The 18,097-nt window shown below is 45.6% G+C and overlaps 1 protein-coding gene across 3 annotated transcripts in view; it reads left to right on the top strand.

Moving 5' to 3' along the window:
• LOXHD1 (lipoxygenase homology PLAT domains 1) overlaps window positions 1-18,097 on the top strand; it is a 281,541-nt gene that overhangs the window by 198,699 nt on the left and 64,745 nt on the right. For all 3 annotated transcript variants that reach the window (XM_045021840.1, XM_045021841.1, XM_045021842.1), the window contains 4 exons: window positions 2,266-2,428; window positions 6,550-6,704; window positions 8,289-8,498; window positions 9,939-10,062. In XM_045021840.1, the coding sequence (XP_044877775.1) occupies window positions 2,266-2,428; window positions 6,550-6,704; window positions 8,289-8,498; window positions 9,939-10,062 (652 nt within the window). The remainder of the gene's footprint in view (window positions 1-2,265; window positions 2,429-6,549; window positions 6,705-8,288; window positions 8,499-9,938; window positions 10,063-18,097) is intronic.

Genomic DNA, 18,097 nt, shown 5'->3' with positions numbered 1-18,097 from the left:
GGAGCTCTACCAAACCACGGACATTACTCTTATGTTCGGTGAACAACTTATCTGAGTCCCAGAAAGGTAAATTAGTCTATGCAAGGAAGAGGGTAATTGAGATCAGAGGCTCGAGACTCTGCTATCAGGCATAAGCAAGTTCATTGCGGGTTTCAGAGACAAGGAGCACTAAGCTACACAGGGTCTTGAAATGATCAGGAACGTCTGTAGAGTCATTTGAATATAGATTTGAGGTGGCCCCATAGAGAGGAAGAGTAGTCCAGTGGTTAGGGCACTAGCTTGCGACTCTGGCAATTTTGTTCAAGTTCCAGCTCTGCCACAATCTTCCTGTGTGATCTCAAGCAAGTCACGTAGTCTCTCTCTGTGCATCAGAATAGCACTGCCCTACCTCAGAGAGGTGTTGTGAGGATAGATACATTAACAATTGCGGGGGACATATAAGTACCATAGATATAGAATTATAGAATATTAGGGTTGGAAGAGCCCTCAGGAGGTCATCTAGTCCACCCCCCTGCTCAAAGCAGGACCAATCCCCAACTAAATCATCCCAGCCAGGGCTTTGTCAAGCTGGGCCTTAAAAAACTCTAAGGATGGAGATTCCACCACCTCCATAGGTAGCTCATTCCAGTGCTTCGCCACCCTCCTAGTGAAATAGTGTTTCCTAATATCCAACCTAGACCTCCTTCACTGCAACTTGAGATCATTACTCCTTGTTCTGTCATCTGCCACCACTGAGAACAGCCGAGCTCCATCCTCTTTGGAACCCCCTTTCAGGTAGTTGAAGGCTGCTATCAAATCCCCCCTCCACTCTTCTCTTCTGCAGACTAAATAAGCCCAGTTGCCTCAGCCTCTCCTCGTAAGTCATGTGCTCCAGCCCCCTAATCATTTTTGTTGCCCTCCACTGGACTCTCTCCAATTTGTCCACATCCCTTCTGTAGTGGGGAGACCAAAACTGGATGCAATACTCCAGGTGTGGCCTCACCAGTGTTACATGACAGGCAGTGGCACATGGCTGTTTGAAAGACAACAGCACGGATCTGCAATAATCAAGATGAAAAGAACTGAAGCTCTGGATGAGGATCCCATTGTCAAGGCAGTGACACATTCAAAAGCTTTTCCTTCCTTTATGTTGTGTAGTTTGTGCGTGGTCTGGAAGTTAACTTTATTCTGTTCACACTTGTTAAATAACATTTTGAATGCTTTGAAGAAGCCTGTTACTTCTCCTTAGCAAGTGATCTGATATTGATTTTATTTGCTGTTTCACTGTTTTCATGTCTTCCTTGATAGGATAGAAATCATGCTTGTTTCTCCTAAAGTAGTTGAAACAAAGCATAAAAACTGATTTCACTTTTTTTCTTAAAGTACTCATGGGAAATGGCTTGAGAGTGTTTGAGTTTTAGTATTATTGGGCAAAATCATGAAGTTTGCACTTTAGCAAAATCCTGGAGTATGTACTCAAGCAAAACTATTGACCTCAAGTAGAGTATTACCTGAATAAGGACTGATAAAGGGTTCCAGGATCCTGCTAATCCATATTCACAAATGTCTTTGGTGGGGGGATACTATTGGGAATAAGGGTTTTCAGGATCAGGCACTGAACCCACTGAAATTAGAGAGGGAGAATACCTATTAGATTATATGGTCTAGCCCCTTTTAAGTGGTGGAGTAGTGTACTCTGCATTATCTAGTGCTTTGGTTAGTTTTGTTTGAGCACAGAGTAGCTTTTGATACTGAATAATGGAAAGGATTTTATTATCTAACAGTATACTTTGTTCTGCTTCCTTCAGGGCCGGCGCTTCCATTTAGGCGACCTAGGCAGTCGCCTAGGGTGCCAGGATTTGGAGGGGGCGGCATTTTGCCGGGAGGGCGGCAGGTGGCTCCGATGGACCTCCCGCAGGCATGCCTGTGGAGGGTCCGCTGGTCCCGCAGCTCCGGTGGAGCATCTGCAAGCACGCCTGTGGCAGGTCCACCGGAGCCCCAGGACCAGCGGACCCTCCGCAGGGACGCCTGCAGGAGGTCCACCAGAGCCACGGGACTGGCGGTGAAATGGGTAGAGCCGGCCCTGCGCCTAGGGCGCTAAAAACCCTGGTGCTGCTCCTGGCTTCATTGCATACTTGCGTTGTCTAGTTGTTGTACTTAGCACAATTTTTAATCTGTGCATACACACATACTGGAATTCACTGTGCTTGCAAATCAATGGCTGTGTCCAGTGGTTGAGAAGTAACTGACAAGCTCGCCCTCTAAAAAAGAATATGTCTTTGCCAGGGTTCGGAAACAATCACATTTCCATGTCAAAGGTGGCTTGCAAAATCTGAAGACGATGGCGAGATTGTAAGAGAACTTGTACCATCTGATATCTTTACTGAAAAACTCCTGAAAGATGGGACACTAAAGCAGATAGAACAGGAAGTTGAAGAACCACTGGAAAGTAAGTAAAATTCCACCGCGCCTTGACTTATTATTTTGACCCTTTGGAACAAGCCATTTGGACATGTAGTTCAGGTAGATGCATGCTCCTAAAGGTTGCTTCTTTGCAGTTATGGCCATTGAGTGAAAAATCAATCATTTAAGCTGCAATATTTTATGTGAAAAGGCTAGTCTCTCCCATCTGGATTACTGTAACTTCCCGTTCTCTGGCCTCCTTGATGCCCAGCACGCTCTCATCCAGTCCTTACAAACACAGCTGCTGCAATCATCTTCCCTGGCTGCTGTTCTGACTGTGTCTCACACACATCCTTTGAATTTCTGTGCTGGCTCCCCTTTATACACAAGTTTCCAACATCTTGTCTTCCAGGCCCTGCAAACATCTCTAGTTATTTGTCCTCATCTCCTTTTGTATTGTCCTCCACCCCTTCTGCTCCACCTAGTAGCCTTGGTGCTCCATTTGCAGCTTTTTCCCACAATTGTCTTTGCACTTTCTTTCACACTGCCCCTTAGGCAGGGGTGAGCTGGAGCCGGTTCGCACCCAGTTGGCGTGAACCGGCTGTTAAATTTAGAAGTCGGTTTAGAACCGGTTGTTAAAGGGGTGGGCAAACTATGTGGCCCGCGGGACCGTCCTGTCCAGCCCGCCAGAGCTCCCAGCTGGGGAGGCTCCCCCGGCCCCTCCCCTGCCTTCCTCTCTCTCACAGAGCTTTGAGCGGCATGGTAAGGGGGTGGGGCTGCGCGGCATCCATACACGCTGCCCTGAGCAGCATGGTAAGGGGTCCAGGCTGGGGCTGGGAGGAGGGGTTGGATTAGGGGCAGGGAGCGGTTGGAGGGGGCAGAGGTTTTGGGGGGTTGGTCAGGGGACGGGGAACGGGGTGGGTTGGGTAGGCGTGGGAGTTCCGGGGGTCTGTTGGGGTGGTGGTGAATGGGGTTGGGGCAGTCAGGGGGCAGGGCGAGTTGAGTAGGGGGTGGGGTCCTGGGGGGCAGTTAGGGTGAGGGGGTGCTCAGGACAAGGAGCGGGGGGGTGTTGAGGGGTTGTGGGTACTGAGGAGGGAAGTTGGGGACAGGACGTGGGAGGCATGTGGGGCTTGTACTCACCAGGCAATTCCCTACCGGGTCTTCGGTGGCACTTTGGCGGCGGGTCCTTCACTCGTTCCGGGTCTTTGGTGGCACTGAAGGACCCACCACCGAAGTGCCACCGAAAACCCAGAGTGAGTGAAGACCCCTCACCAAGGAAGTGCCACCCAAGACCCATTAGGGAACCGGTTATTGGGATTTTGGGAGCTCATCACTGCCCTTAGGTACATAACACCCTCCCAGAACTGGTCTGCAGGGCAGCTACTCAATCCTTATTCAGATCCCTCTGTAAGTAGGTTGAGTTCCTATCCTGCCCTGGACAGAGAATACAAATGCTATGCAACACCTGGATTTACCTCTTCCTGGTATTTGGGTTTCCAGTGTAAATAGCAACAACACAATATAAATTTCAGCCTAAACGTCTCCCTTGAACTTGGCCGTTGCTAAGGATTTCTCTGCAACACCTCCCTGATCCAACTCTTAGTTACCTCTGCCTTATAGAGAGATTCTGACCCCGCTCATATCCTGATTGGAACTAATTGAATCCAACTGCCAGTATTACTTGCCATCTTCTTTCAGGGTGCAAGTACCTGGTAGCAGGATGGTTCAACCATGGAAATCATCCCATCCAGTATTTCTTATTCTCTTTCACAGCTTGATTTGTATTTACACTATGCCTAGGGCCCTACCAAATTCACAGCCATGAAATATGCATCACTGACCGTGAAATCTGGTCTTTTGTGTGCTTTTACCCTATACTATGCAGATTTCACGGGGGAGACCAGTGTTTCTCAAACTGCAGATCCTGACCCAAATGGGAGTTGCAGGTGGGGGGGTCGCAAGGTTATGTTAGGGGGCTCGCGGTATTGCCACCCTTACTTCTGCGCTGCCTTCGGAGCTGGGGAGCCAGAGAGTGGCGGCTGTTGGCTGGGCGCTCAGCTCTGAAGGCAGCGCCCTGCCAGCAGCAGCGCAGAAGTAAGGACGGCAGTACCATACCAGGCCACCCTTAATTCTGTGCTGCTGCTGGCGGCTGCTCTGCCTTCAGAGCTGGGCTCCCGGCCAGCAGCCAGAGCTCTCCAGTTGCCTAGCTCTGAAGGCAGCGCCGCCACCAGCAGCAGCACAGGAGTAAGGGTAGCAGCACCGCAACGCCCCTTAGCCCCCCCCCCGCCCCCACAACTCCTTTTTGGGTCAGGATCCCTACAAGAACAACACCGTGATGTTTCAGATTTAAATTGCTGAAATCCTATGACCGTGAAATTGGCCAACATGGACCGTGAATTTGGTAGGGCCCTAACTATGCCATTCTGTCAGTGTACATAACTTATGCACACCTTACGAGCTTTTGTAGTTATGAGATGAGCTAGCAAGTCAAAGTGAGGACTAAACAGGAGCCTGGGGTTTACCTGGAGCTGCTAACTCATATTACAACTACAAACTGCCTTGTCTTCATTAGGATTTTACCTTGTGTTAGTTACTAGATGTTAACTAACACCAGGTAAGAACATGCCTTTTCTAGTGAAGACAAGGCCTTAGAATATTAAGTTCTTTGAGATGGGGACAGTGTCTTCTGTATTGTTTTTAGAGCTGATTTTGGGTATTAGCCCAAAATAAATAATAAAAAATAACAGCTTCCTTCGCTATAGTAGTGCATTCTGCTCCAAAGAGCTCCTGAAATGATATGCAAAGAACCAAATTTAATAAATTGATTATGCAGAACATATGTTGGGACCACTGCACCCATTATTAAAGTGCAGTTACTTCTTAGCTGGAACACCACAGTTTAACTGAGTATAGCAATGATGCACAACAATTTAGGACATGATGTCAGAAAAGTACTTTATTCGGTTGAAACTGCAGGTGGAATTTAAGTAGATACATTGTAATTAACTATCCAAATTGGAATTTGGCCAGCACGCCAGAGTTAACACCTCTACTCTGATGAAAAATGCCAGAGTATCTTTGATAACCACAAGCCATCAGAACATCTTTTTGTTATGGCACCCACTGCAGCATAATGCGCTCTGTGGCTAGTGAAAGAACAAAGCAGAAAAAGTGAAATTGCAGCAAACCAAAAAATATTCTCAGGGCTAAATGAGCCTGATCCATCTCCCACTGCAATCACGGGGAGTCTTTCCACCGATTACAATGGAAGCTGGGGCAGCCCCTGTATTATTCTGAGAGCTAAGTGTGAAAGGACTCTAAAAAAAAGCAAAAAACCCCACACCTTATCTGTGAAGCTATTAATGTACAAAGAAGAATCCCACCATCAAATGTGATAAGTCTCCATATCTCAAGTTTTTGTGCCTCCAATAAAAAGTGCAGCTTTTTCTCCTTCTCATTTTTGAATCATGTGGGAGTAGCATGGGAAGCTGCCAGTGAGAGACTCTTTGGGGTTTGCGTGGCACTAATGTGAGTAAAAATCTGTCAGCTGCTATTAGCGTTTGCAGGGAACATTCTTTCAGTCACTGTTTGTTCTCCTCATGTAAATGGGGTGAAGCAGATACCCGGAAATAGCTGCATTTAACACATTAGAAAAGCACATTCCTGAAGATTGTTATGAGATTTTATTGGATCACTGCTGAGTGAGCTCAACAAAGAAGATACTTAAACAGTACAACACCAACGTGTCTTTCATTAAATATTGTCCAAGCAAGAAGATTCTGGAGTCTGCTCTCAGAGTCCCATTAACTCTGGTGGTAATTTCCCATTAAAATCCCTAGAGCTTGTTTGTGGAGGAGAGAGTATTAAGAATCCACAATTCCAGACCACTTATCCCTCTCATATGCAGTGGAGAGCAGATCCTGAATCCGAATCCTGAAAGTCGCTGAGTTCACTCAACTCCCATTGACATTAGATGAAGTCAGTAATAATAAGGATACTTAGCATCTTTAATTGCACATTCTGTGTTCAAGGCACTGTAGAGACATTAACTAGATGGGAGTTCATGGGAGCTCAGCACCTCTTACATTGCCCTCGGCGTATAGGATTAGGCCCTGAGAATCCATCTGCTCCCAAATCATATATTTAGATATCTGTTTCTTTATATAGTTCATACATACAAGATAACTGTGTTCACTGGCGATATCTATGGCGCTGGGACAGATGCAAATGTTTTCCTGACTATATATGGAGACCTCGGGGACACCGGGGAGAGAAAACTCAGCAAGTCTGAAACTAACTCCAACAAGTTTGAAAGAGCACAGGTACAGATGAAACTGACTGGTAACATTTTCCATATTGCAGGCCTTAAGCAAAGTGATGAACAAATGTTGTAACTGCCCTTCCCTAGCTGCAAGTACCAGTCTGTAAGGATGGTCAGAACTGATGGATGGCAATCCTGACACAAAGGATCATGTTTATTACCTCTTAAAACCTTACATTTTCAGTTTAATGTTGGTGCTTATGTACTACAATGATAGGCTCTATAGCAATACCTGAGATGGACAAGATCTTTCTTTGTTTGGAGCCAGTGAGATAGGGCCAGTCTGGCCCATATCAAGCCTCCTAGGTTTCAGCTGCAAAATTGGAAGTATCCAGTGTTTAAATTTTGCCAGGTCTAAGCCCGGGCACTTCTTGGCTTGGCAGTTCATTGCCCCGACACCTCTGGGCTTGCTGCATCAGTTATGAAAGTAAAAAAATTGCTTGAGCCCTGGCACCTCTTTCATTACAAATTAAGCAGTGGAAGCACCAATAATTGAGGGCATGGTTACCATCCCTTGCGCTGATTTATATCTCCCAAAAGGGAGGGCAGCTTTGGTGAATCTGACCATAATGTGTATTATAATTAATCTTGGGGCATCATTTTATGACACATTTTTGTAAGCTCTTAAAGTGTGATTCTACTCTGAGAAATGATGAAAAATGACTCTAGGTTGTTCCATGTTTGTCACTCCATGATTTCCAGATCAAATGTGCTCATTTTAAAAGTTACCAACAGCCATCCCTGCAGACTCCATCTTATATCTGAGGGTATGTTTACACTGCAAAGAAAAACCCGCTCACCAAGTCACAGAGCATGGGTCAATCGACTTGGGTTTGTAGGCTAAGGCTGCTACTAAAAATAGCAGTAGCTGTTCAGGTTCGGGCTGGAGCCTGGGCTCTGAGACTTCCCCCCTCACTGGGTTTTAAAGTCTGGCTCCAGCCCAAGTGGGAATGTCTGCACTGCTATCTTTAGCCCCGGCCACAGCCTGAGCCTCCTGAGCCCAAGATAATTGGCCTGTGGTCTAACACTCATTGCCGTGGGGTTTTCTTTGCAGGGTAGGCATACCCTGAGAGTCCAGCGAGTTTCTTTCCTGCTAACTTCACTAGCAATTGTGTATGCATAATAACCAAGTGCAGAATTTGCTCCATTGTCTCCAATGTGTAGCACCAGGTATAAATGATGGCAGAATTTGGAGCTGCAATTGAAATGTAGTTAACAGTTCTGTTGTTGTGTTAACCAGAGGAGAATCCAGCTCACTTTCTCTTAGCTCTGTTGTCCTTGGAGAGCTAACAACAGTAAACAGTAAAATCTTACTTTTGACACTAAAGTCAGCAGATACCAGCTCCAAGTGTTCCCTTTGAGTAAGAGGGTGACTTTTTACATATTCATGTTCACAGCACAGCCAACTTTAAACCTCTCCCTCTCAGGACAGTTTTAATGGACACAGACTCTTTTACAGACAACTCTGCTGCAGCTTTTAATCAAATACTGTCCGGTAGGGCCGGGTTTACACATGCATTGTGCTCCATTGTACACATTAGCTATTGTTCATTATGAGAAACTATTGCTATTAAACATCCTGTAGGAGGATAAGTTCACAATACAGGCTGTGGACCTTGGGATTATATACAAGATCAAGATTCATCATGACAACACCATGCTGAATGCTGACTGGTACCTGGAAAAAGTAGAGATTCTGGATGAAACCACAGAAGAATTGTACCTCTTTCTGTGTGAACGCTGGCTTTCTACAAAGAAGGAGGACAAAAGGATAGAGCGGACACTTTATGAACAGGTACAGTAATAACACCTAGCACAAGGATCCTGACCAGGGCTTCTGAGCACTACTACATTGCTGCTAATAAAAATGAGATGCATGGCCTTTCATCTGGTTGCAGTCCAGCACAGTTCATTAGTGACCTAAGCGTGTTACCCCCAAAGGTTGTTTTTTGGCCTATGTAAAATGAATTGGTGATTCTCACTCTGGTCCCCCATCACTGACTTCTTTTGTTTGCAGTCTCAGTGGAGAGACCATGGCCTGAATGGTTAGTTGAGACTTACCCTCTTCAGATCAGGATCCAAGTGCACTGGCAGGGCGGTGTAGAGAATGCTGCAATGTTGCTGCCTGTGCTGTCCCTACCCAGCAGATAAGTAATAGATTTCTTTCCCTGGAGTTCTCAATCCAAAATTCTGGGTTGTATGGCCCCTGCCTCTCCACCCATCAATCCTAATAAATAAGGCAACATCTTTCACCAGTACTAAAAATATGCAGTGAAATGCCCTCTTGCTAGCACCTGGAAAGGCTTTGTATGTATTGTTTAATCAGTCTAATATAGCTAATTAGAATTCAAAGTACATGTATTAATTAAAATTAGCAAACTGGATTAAGTTAATAGGCGCTTCTTGCCTTTATACAGGAAGGCACGGCACTGCAGCTGATTAACGTCTGTTGTGTTTAAGGGGTTTGCTTTACAAAACATAGTTACATTTTAATTGAAAGTTACTACTAAAATTATCATTAACAAATAGGGCCAAACTCATCCCGGGTATAGTGCCAGAGAGGTAAACAGGGCTGCACCAGGGATGATCCTGGTGCTTTGCATCTAATATAATTACAGTTCCCAGCAAAGAGTCCTCTGAGTTCTTGTGGTCACGCCCACCCTGTTGCTCATATTAATTCCCTCTCAAAGAGACAAAATTAATTAAATTAAAAAATGTAATGGTTGTGGGAAAGGATTCTCTGGGCTATGACACAAAACCCGTCCTCAATAATTGTTCTAAAAATATAATAGCTTTGAAATTTAGGATTATTCAGCTTTGCAGCATTTGTTTAGCCTTTGACTCTTGTGTAGTACGGATCAACCAGTCTAACAGCTACTGTGTATGTCTTGTTAAGCAAATCTATAGCTACTCTACCTGTCTACCTTGCCTGTGGTCATTGCTCTGACATGCTATGTAGATGAGTCACAACACATTTTTGTTATGTACATTAAGCGCATGCCAGTTGCCTTCATTGTATTATTCCTGGAAATGGTGGCGTTAAGGTCATTATAGTAAAGTAAATGGATGAGCTGTAATAAATGGTGAGGAATCATGCTTATGGGAGCTATACTGAGCAAAAACGACATGGAGAGCTACAGGGATTTCGTGTAATGTTGTTTAAGGCATATAGGAACAGCTGGCAATACTGTGAGCACTGAACCTGGTTACCTTCACGTATGTGTGTTCTAATTAGAGCTATGATGGTGAACGGAACAGCCTGGGTGGCTCGTCTCTCAGCCTGAAGAGCCAAGATAGCAATGCAAATGTGAAGAATAAGAAGAAATTCAGCTTGAACGGGTCTGCACAGGAAGGCTCATGTAAGAGAACTCTGTGTGTGTGTGTGTGTGTGTGTGTGGAGTGGATGTACGTGTGTGTTCTTGATTTGAATTCTTTAGGCGATGTGTTTTTACTGGTGAAGACCAAAGTGGGGCAGAAAGGTAAATTGTTCTGATCATCCTGCAGCTGTACCACCTGGGGCTGTGATCCTATGGGATCTCATAAGCTCAGCAGAATCAGGCTGGATCAGTGCTTGGATCTGTTTGTATATTGCTATTTCTATCGTGGTCTTCACCATAGCAACTAAATAATCTACACGGTAAAAGACACTTCCTATACCTCCAGACTTCTTCTTTCCCTCCCACCTAAACCTAGGTTATGTAGTGCTAGATCCCGGGGATTGAGTCCTTCATCTCCCATGAGAATAAATTCTATAAGCAACGTGTTTTGTGTGACATGAGCACATAACTAGGTAGATTCTCCAAGAACACCCTCTCCACAACCACCCCGGGTGAAACCTGCACAGGGGACTTCTAACACAAACCCAGAGTTCTTTAGGAAGCAGTATGGCTGGTTCATAGGGGGTACTCTTTTCCTCAAGTCTGTGTTGACTCAATACTTTCTCATGGTGTTGCTGAAGGTGCTGTCTTTTGCATGAGACCCTTGTGGGCATTAAAAATCCTATGACTCTCTTTAAGAGTTGGGGTGTTAACACTGATATCCTGGACAAATTCCAGCTCATGCAACTGCCTTCTGACTCCTTAAAATCCCTCCTGCGTTTTAATTTGGAAAAGGGTTCTCACTTCCCCTTTCCCAATCTGCAGTGTAATATTACTGTCAGCTGCTTAACAACTGCCGAGTTTCATGTGTGCGTTCAGTGGTGGGCAAAGTGATCCCTGCATATATTGTTTGTTACCATTTGTTAAGCACTAATTGTGTGATTGGCTTTGTGCAAAACTCAGAGGAAGATTTCATCCCAGCCACATGGAGCCTCCTTCCAGCCAATGTCACCTTGATATCTAAGTATAATGACCTGATCTTGCGTGGGTGATCGGGGCACGGGGAACCTTGCATATTCCACTTAGCACCTACTGGTGCAGGGACCAGTGGCCTCAATACCATTGCGTGCTAGGACAATACAAGGATGAAGGAAAACTGAGGCAGGCACTGAAGTATAATAGCAGGCATGTCTAGATGCATATGGTTTTGAGAAGGGCAACACCTCCACTAGACTCGCAGCCAATCGTCTAGACTCACAGGATTTGAGACAGGCAGCTAGCCCCTCCGATGAACAGGGCTTTTGGGGAAGACAGCCACCTCCCCAGACACTCAGAATCATACACCAGTTCCCTCCTCCATTCTCACCTTCCAGACACCCAGGATTTGAGAGCAGGAGAGTAAAGGCACTTTCTGGAAGGGACAGCTTTGGTGGAAGAAGTTGTACAAGGCATATATAGCTTGTGCACTGCATCCATTCAAGTATGCAAAGCTCTTTGAGATCCTTTGCTGCGACAGGGGCTATATGTATGTAAGATGTGTTATTACCAAATAACAGCCTCTTCTGTACGGGTTAGAGGATCAATTTCCAGCGCAGGCTTTTACTTGCTGCTTTTATCAGAAGCTCTTTCCAGCTCGCTCTCTCTTCTGAGGCCTCATGTCCTATGTGGCATATTAGATCTAAATTCAACTCTGTGGGCCCTGAAATTCTATGGCACTGTTTGCCACCCACTACCCTTAGCCCATTCAGGACCCTTCCCTGCGCGGCACACTCAGTACAGTATGGATGGCAGTGTTTAGTTCATTTGATTTTAAATTCATTTATTTTAATCTGCCCCCAGATTTTCAGTGTGCTGCAGATTTTCCTCCTGCAATGCATAGCTGCATTGTAGAAGCTGGCACGCTGCTGATTTTATAGAATCATAGAAGATTAGGGTTGGAAGAGACCTCAGGAGGTCATCTAGTCCAACCCCCTGCTCAAAGCAGGACCAACATCAACTAAATCATCCTAGCCAGGGCTTTGTCAAACCAGGCCTTAAAAACCTCTAAGGATGGAGATTCCACCCCCTCCCTAGTAACCCATTCCAGTGCTTCACCACCCTCCTAGTGAAACAGTATCAGTGGGGTAGCGGTGTTAGTCTGGATCTGTAAAAGCAGCAAAGAGTCCTGTGGCACCTTATAGACTAATAGATGCATGTCCAACGAAGTGGGAATTCACCCACGAAAGCTCATGCTCCAATACCTCTGTTAGTCTATAAGGTGCCACAGGACTCTTTGCGGCTAGTGAAATAGTGTTTCCTAATATCCAACCTAGACCTTCCCCACTGCAACTTGAGATCATTGCTTCTTGTTCTGTCATCTGCTACCACTGAGAACAGCCGAGTTCAGTTCCTCTTTGGAACCACCCTCCTTCAGGTAGTTGAAAGCTGCTATCAAATCCCCCCCTCACTCTTCTCTTCTGCAGACTAAACAATCCCAGTTCCCTCAGCCTCTACTCATAAGTCATGTGCCCGGCCCCCTAATCATTTTCATTGCCTTCCACGGGACTCTCTCCAATTTTTCCACATCCTTTCTGTAGTGGGTGGACCAAACCTGGATGCAGTACTCCAGGCGTGGCCTCACCAGTGCCGAATAGAGGGGAATAATCACTTTCCCCTGATTGACTGGCAATGCTCCTACTAATACAGTCCAATATGCCGTTGGCCTTCTTGGCAACAAGGGCACACTGCTGACTCATATCCAGCTTCTCATCCACTGTAATCCCCAGGTCCTTTTCTGCAGAACTGCTGCTTAGCCAGTCGGTCCCCAGCCTGTAGCGGTGCATGGGATTCTTCCTAAGTGCAGGACTCTGCACTTACCCTTGTTGAACCTCATCCGATTTCTTTTGGCCCAATCCTCGAATTTGTCTAGGTCACTCTGGACCCTATCTACCTTTAAAGGCTCTCTTCCCAATAAGAAAGGCTAGAGACTTAATTTTTTAAGAAAGGGAAAGCACTGATTATGGAGCACAATTGTAAAGCAGCTGTGTTTAGAATGGGGTATTTTTGGGGGCCATTTACGCACTTCCATAATCTCGTATGCATGGGCCCTGACAGTATTTTGCTCTGTGTTTATAAAGCCCCTGGTCACCATGGCATCTATGCACACATGCAGCATTTAACAGCCAAAAAAACCCACAGCTAGTGTTACTGGTTATCATCTCTTGCTTTTTCCATTTTCAGTCTTAGGTTATGAATCTGATTTTATGTTGCCTATCCCACCCAGTAACCTACTTGTCTCGGTGCCACTCAAATCTTCCTCTTGTTCTTCACTCATTCCGGGATGAGCAGACCCAGTATTGTGCTTATGAAGGAGGTGTACTCACCACCTGTCGCACTCCCTTGTATCCGGGTGCAGTGCTGCAAGGGTCCTCATCTGCAGTGCCTCCTTCTGGCCGTCTGCCTCTTGCCAGGTCTTCGGTGGCTCATCTCTCTGGCCAAGTCACAGGAAGTTCAGTCATATCACTGTCAGCTGGGAGCTAGCTGGTAGGTCATAGGCAAGGCTGAGCCTGGCCTTAAAGGGCCAGCCAGCCTGTGACAGTGCTGCAATGAGAAATAAGTGAGGTCTTTCTGTAATTCTCACCTTCCTTCTGATACTGCTTCCTCAGCAGAGGAATGAATAACTGCCTTACATCCATCATCTGGGCATTCCATGTAACTTCCCAAATCACATGTAAGATCTCAATGTCTTCCATTCAGCGCCATCGCTAATGGAACTATAATGGTTTCCACATTCTTTTGCAGGTGTAGCAACTTTTAGGCCTCCGGTATTTTCAAGTACCACAGTCCCAATAAACGAGAGAGGTTGTCCCAGGCCCCAGAGGGAGACTGAACAAACAAAAACGTTATTTTGTAGTGGTCAGGGCAGAGGATTGCAAGCCAGAACTCCTCTGATTAACTCATTGGATACCCTTGGGCAGATCACTGAGGCCCAGATTTTTAAAGGTTTTTAAGCACATGCTGTGCTCAGCATTGCAACACCTAACTGGTTTAGGAGCGTAAATCTCATTTTCAAAAAGGATATAGGCTGTTAAGAGACAAAATCCCATGAACAGTCAATGAGACTTAGGCTCCTGGGTATCTAAATCACTTTTTAAAAAAGAAACTTAGGCTTTTATATCAGTTTGGCGATGCAGTGCTGAGCACAGCAATGCTTAAGTACCGTTAAAAATCTGGGCCTTAACATCACTCAGTTTATCCATATGTAAAATGGGGGATGGTAATACTTTCCTAGCTCACATGTGTGCTGTCAGATTTAATGCTTGTGAAGTGCTTTGAGTTCTGTTTAAGTTCTATATAGTATTAGCAGTAATTGTGTGAAGAAAGCCATTTTAACCTACCACAGGATGACAGAGTGAAGTGGTCTTCCAGTGGAAATTCCAAAAGGAATTCAGAATACTCTTTAATGATGGTGGGAGGCTACAGCGTGACACCTCTTGTGGGGTGTGTCAAATGTATGTAACCCACATCGTCATCTTTTCGATGAAGAGGCACCATCATTGCATTGCTTAAACAATTGTACTACAGTGAATTCATTGCACACTCATTACACTGACGTGCACGATTAAGCATAATTGGTACCGTGTAGTGGAGAATAATTCTTGCCTAATGTTTAATTCACTTCTGTGCTGTTACAGTCAATTTAAGAAGCCTGAAATTGGGGAAGTATGAAATTCATTGGTTTCAGCTCACAGGGGAAAGAGTAGATTTAATTTGCATGAATTCATGCCCACGTGTAAGTTTTGCTGGAAGTTTCAAGTTCAAACCAATAGCAAAAACTTCATCAACTCCACTGTCATAGAATCATAGAAATGTAGGGCTGGAAGGGACTCCAAAAGTCATCCAGTCCAGCCCCTTGTATTGTAGCAGGACCAAGAAATCTAGACCATCTGTGAGAGGGGTTTGTCAAACCTGTTTTTAAAAACCTCCAATGATGAGGATTCTACAGCTTTCCTTGGAAGCCTGTTCCAGAGCTTAACTACCCTTTATAGTTAGAAAGCTTTTCCTAATATCTAACCTAAATCTCCCTTGCTGCAGATTAAGCCAGAGGTGGGAAAACTATGGCCCGCAGGCCATATCCGGCCTGTGGGACCATCTTGCCTGGTCCTTGAGCTCCCAGCCAGGGAGGCAAACCCTTGGCCCATACCCTGTTGTCCCTCCTCCCCCGCAGCCTCAGCTCACCGTGCCACCAGCGCTTTGGGCAGCAGGGCTGCGAGCTCCTGCCGGGCACTGTGGCGGCATGGCTGGCTCCAGCCGGGTGGCGCGGGTGCCAGTCCTGCTGCTCTGAGTGGCATGGTAAGGGGGTGGGGAGCGGGGGAGTTCGATAAGAGGCAGGGAGTCCCGGGGGGCAGTCAGGGGACAGGGAGCAGGGGGCAATTGGATGGGGTGGAGGTTTGGGGGGGGATGGTCAGGGGACAGGGAGCAGGGGGCGGTTGGATATGCGTGGGAGTCCCGGGGGGGTCTGTCAGGGGGCGGGGGTGTGGATAGGGGGCGGGGCAGTTGGGACAGGGAGCTGGGGAGGTTGGATAGGTGTCCCAGGGGGGCAGTTAGGAGGGGGGATCCCGGGAGGGGGTGGTTAAGGGACAAGGAGCAGGGGGGGTTGGATGGGTCGGGGATTCTGAGGGGGCAGTCAGGGGGCAGGAAGTGGGAGGGGTGGATAGAGGGCGGGGGCCAGGCTGTTTGGGGAGGCACAGCCTTCCCTACCTGGCCCTCCATACAATTTCAGAACCCCAATGTGGCCCTCAGGCCAAAAAGTTTGCCCACCCCTGGATTAAGGCCATTACTTCTTGTATTACCATCAGTGGACATGGAGAACAATTGATCACCATCCTCTTTATAAACAGCCTTTAGTATATCTAAAGACTGTTATCAGGTCCCCTCTCAGGCTTCTTTTTTCAAGACAAAACATGCCTAGTCTTTTTTAAAACTTTCCTCATAGGTCAAGATTTCGAAACCTTTTATCATTTTTGTTGCTCTCCACTGGACTCTCTCCAATTTGTCCACATCTTTCCTGAGGTGTGGCACCCAGAATTGGACACAATAGTCCAACTGAGGCCTCACAAGTGCCGAATAGAGTGGGACTATTACGTCCTGTGTCTTACATACAGCACTCCTTTTAATACACCTCAGAATGATATTAGCCTTTTTTGCTGCTGCATCCGCATTGTTGACTCATATTCAACTTGTGATCCACTATAAGCTCCATATCGTTTTCAGCAGTACAACCACCTAGCCAATTTTTCCCCATTTCGTAGTTGTGTATTTGATTTTTTCCTTCCTAAATGAATTACTTTGCACTAGTCTTTATTGGATATCATCTTGTTGAATTCTCCAATTTGTCAAGGTCATTTTGAATTCTAATCCTGTCCTCCAAAGTGCTTTAATCCCTCCCAGTTTAGTATCACCTGCAAATTTTATAAGCATACTCTCCACTCGATTATCCAACTCATTAATGAAAATATGCAAACCTTAAATCAGTCCAGGATCACTTGACCCTAGGCCAAGAGTTACTCAAAAGATTTGTGAGCCTTGCCCCCTGTAACTGTGCCTCGGTGGGTCACAACGGAGGATGCCAACTTCAGGACAAACTGCTGAGAAAGAGGGCAAACACAACCTAAAACTGGTGGTTAATCTTCCATAAGATATACCAAACCAGCAAGAAAAGTAACTTCTGTTTCACCACACTGGCTACCAAAGAGTCATAAAAGCAGCTTCCTTGGGCATTTCAGTTCTTATGTCACCACCAAAAACACTGGATTTAAAGGTGAGTGGTTCTTTACAACCAGTCTCATCAAATAAAAGGTTCTTCTGATCCCAAAAGACCAGCCACACTCCCAGGTCAATATATAACTTAGATCTTACCCAAAAATCACGCTGCTGCCAGTCCTTTAGTAGCTAAAATCTAAAGGCTTAATCATAAAAAGAAAGAAAGAAAGGTGAGAATTAAAACTGGTTAAAGGAATCGAATACATACAATAACTGCAAGGTTCTTGGATCAGGCTTGTAGCAGTGATGGACTAAATTGCTGGCTTGTTAAGTCTCTGGTTGCTTCCAAATCATTGGGAGGTCCTCAGTCCCTTGGTTAGAATGCTCCCATTAGTATAAGTCCATAGTCCAGAGGTTTGAGGTGTATCCAGGGCCTTTTATAGCTTCTGCCATGTGGAGGGAATCCCACTGTTCTTACTGTGGAAAATTACAGCAACAAGATAGTGTTTGGAATCACATGGGCAAGTCCCATGTCCATGCATTTCACCTAGTTACAGCAGAAAATTCCATTATCTGTAGATGGGCATCTCCCATGGTTCTTTTGATGAGCCACTCAATTTGAATAGTCCCTCCAAGCTGTGCTGGCTGGCTACCTTGTGGGTGTTACCCCAGGAGCAACCATTTGAAATCCAGTTATAGAGCCAATACTTAAAACTTCAAATACAAAAATGATACATGCATACCGATAGCATAATCATATCCAGCAAATCCTATCCTTTCCATAGACATCTTACATGCCACATTTTGTACAAGATTTGTTGCAAAAATATAACCGTGGTTGCAACGATGATCTATATGGTCATATTTTAATGAGATAATGCCACCTCCTCCTGCCACCCCCCAAAAAACCCCTGTTGATTAACTTGGGCCAAGTTTGGAGTTTGTGCTGAGGCACATTTCACAGAATTTTGAGTTTTGTTGTGAATATGTTGTACAGCTTGGCGTGACATGTTCTGAAAAATCATAGGTGTATTCATCATCTTTCTCTTCACCGTCCAACAGACCTGCCCAAATAGGCTCCTGGAAACCACTTGAAAAGCACCCAGGCACTGGAGAAACAGCTCTTCCCTACTAACAGCTGTGCTGCAATGTTTCAAAACCATTATGAAACTACCTAGGGAAGCTCCGAAGCTATGGTCTGAAGCTTCCCCCTAATATATATTATATTATGTATAAATATTATTCAGTGTCTAATCTTTAATATGAGAACATTCATAGTTTACCTTGATTATATAAAGGGACACTGGAGCCCTGAAAGTGCCACTTGTTTCAAAGT

The sequence above is a fragment of the Mauremys mutica genome, chromosome 6 (assembly GCF_020497125.1).
Source record: "Mauremys mutica isolate MM-2020 ecotype Southern chromosome 6, ASM2049712v1, whole genome shotgun sequence".
NCBI lineage: Eukaryota > Metazoa > Chordata > Testudines > Geoemydidae > Mauremys > Mauremys mutica.
This window is presented reverse-complemented; position numbering and strand designations above follow the sequence as displayed.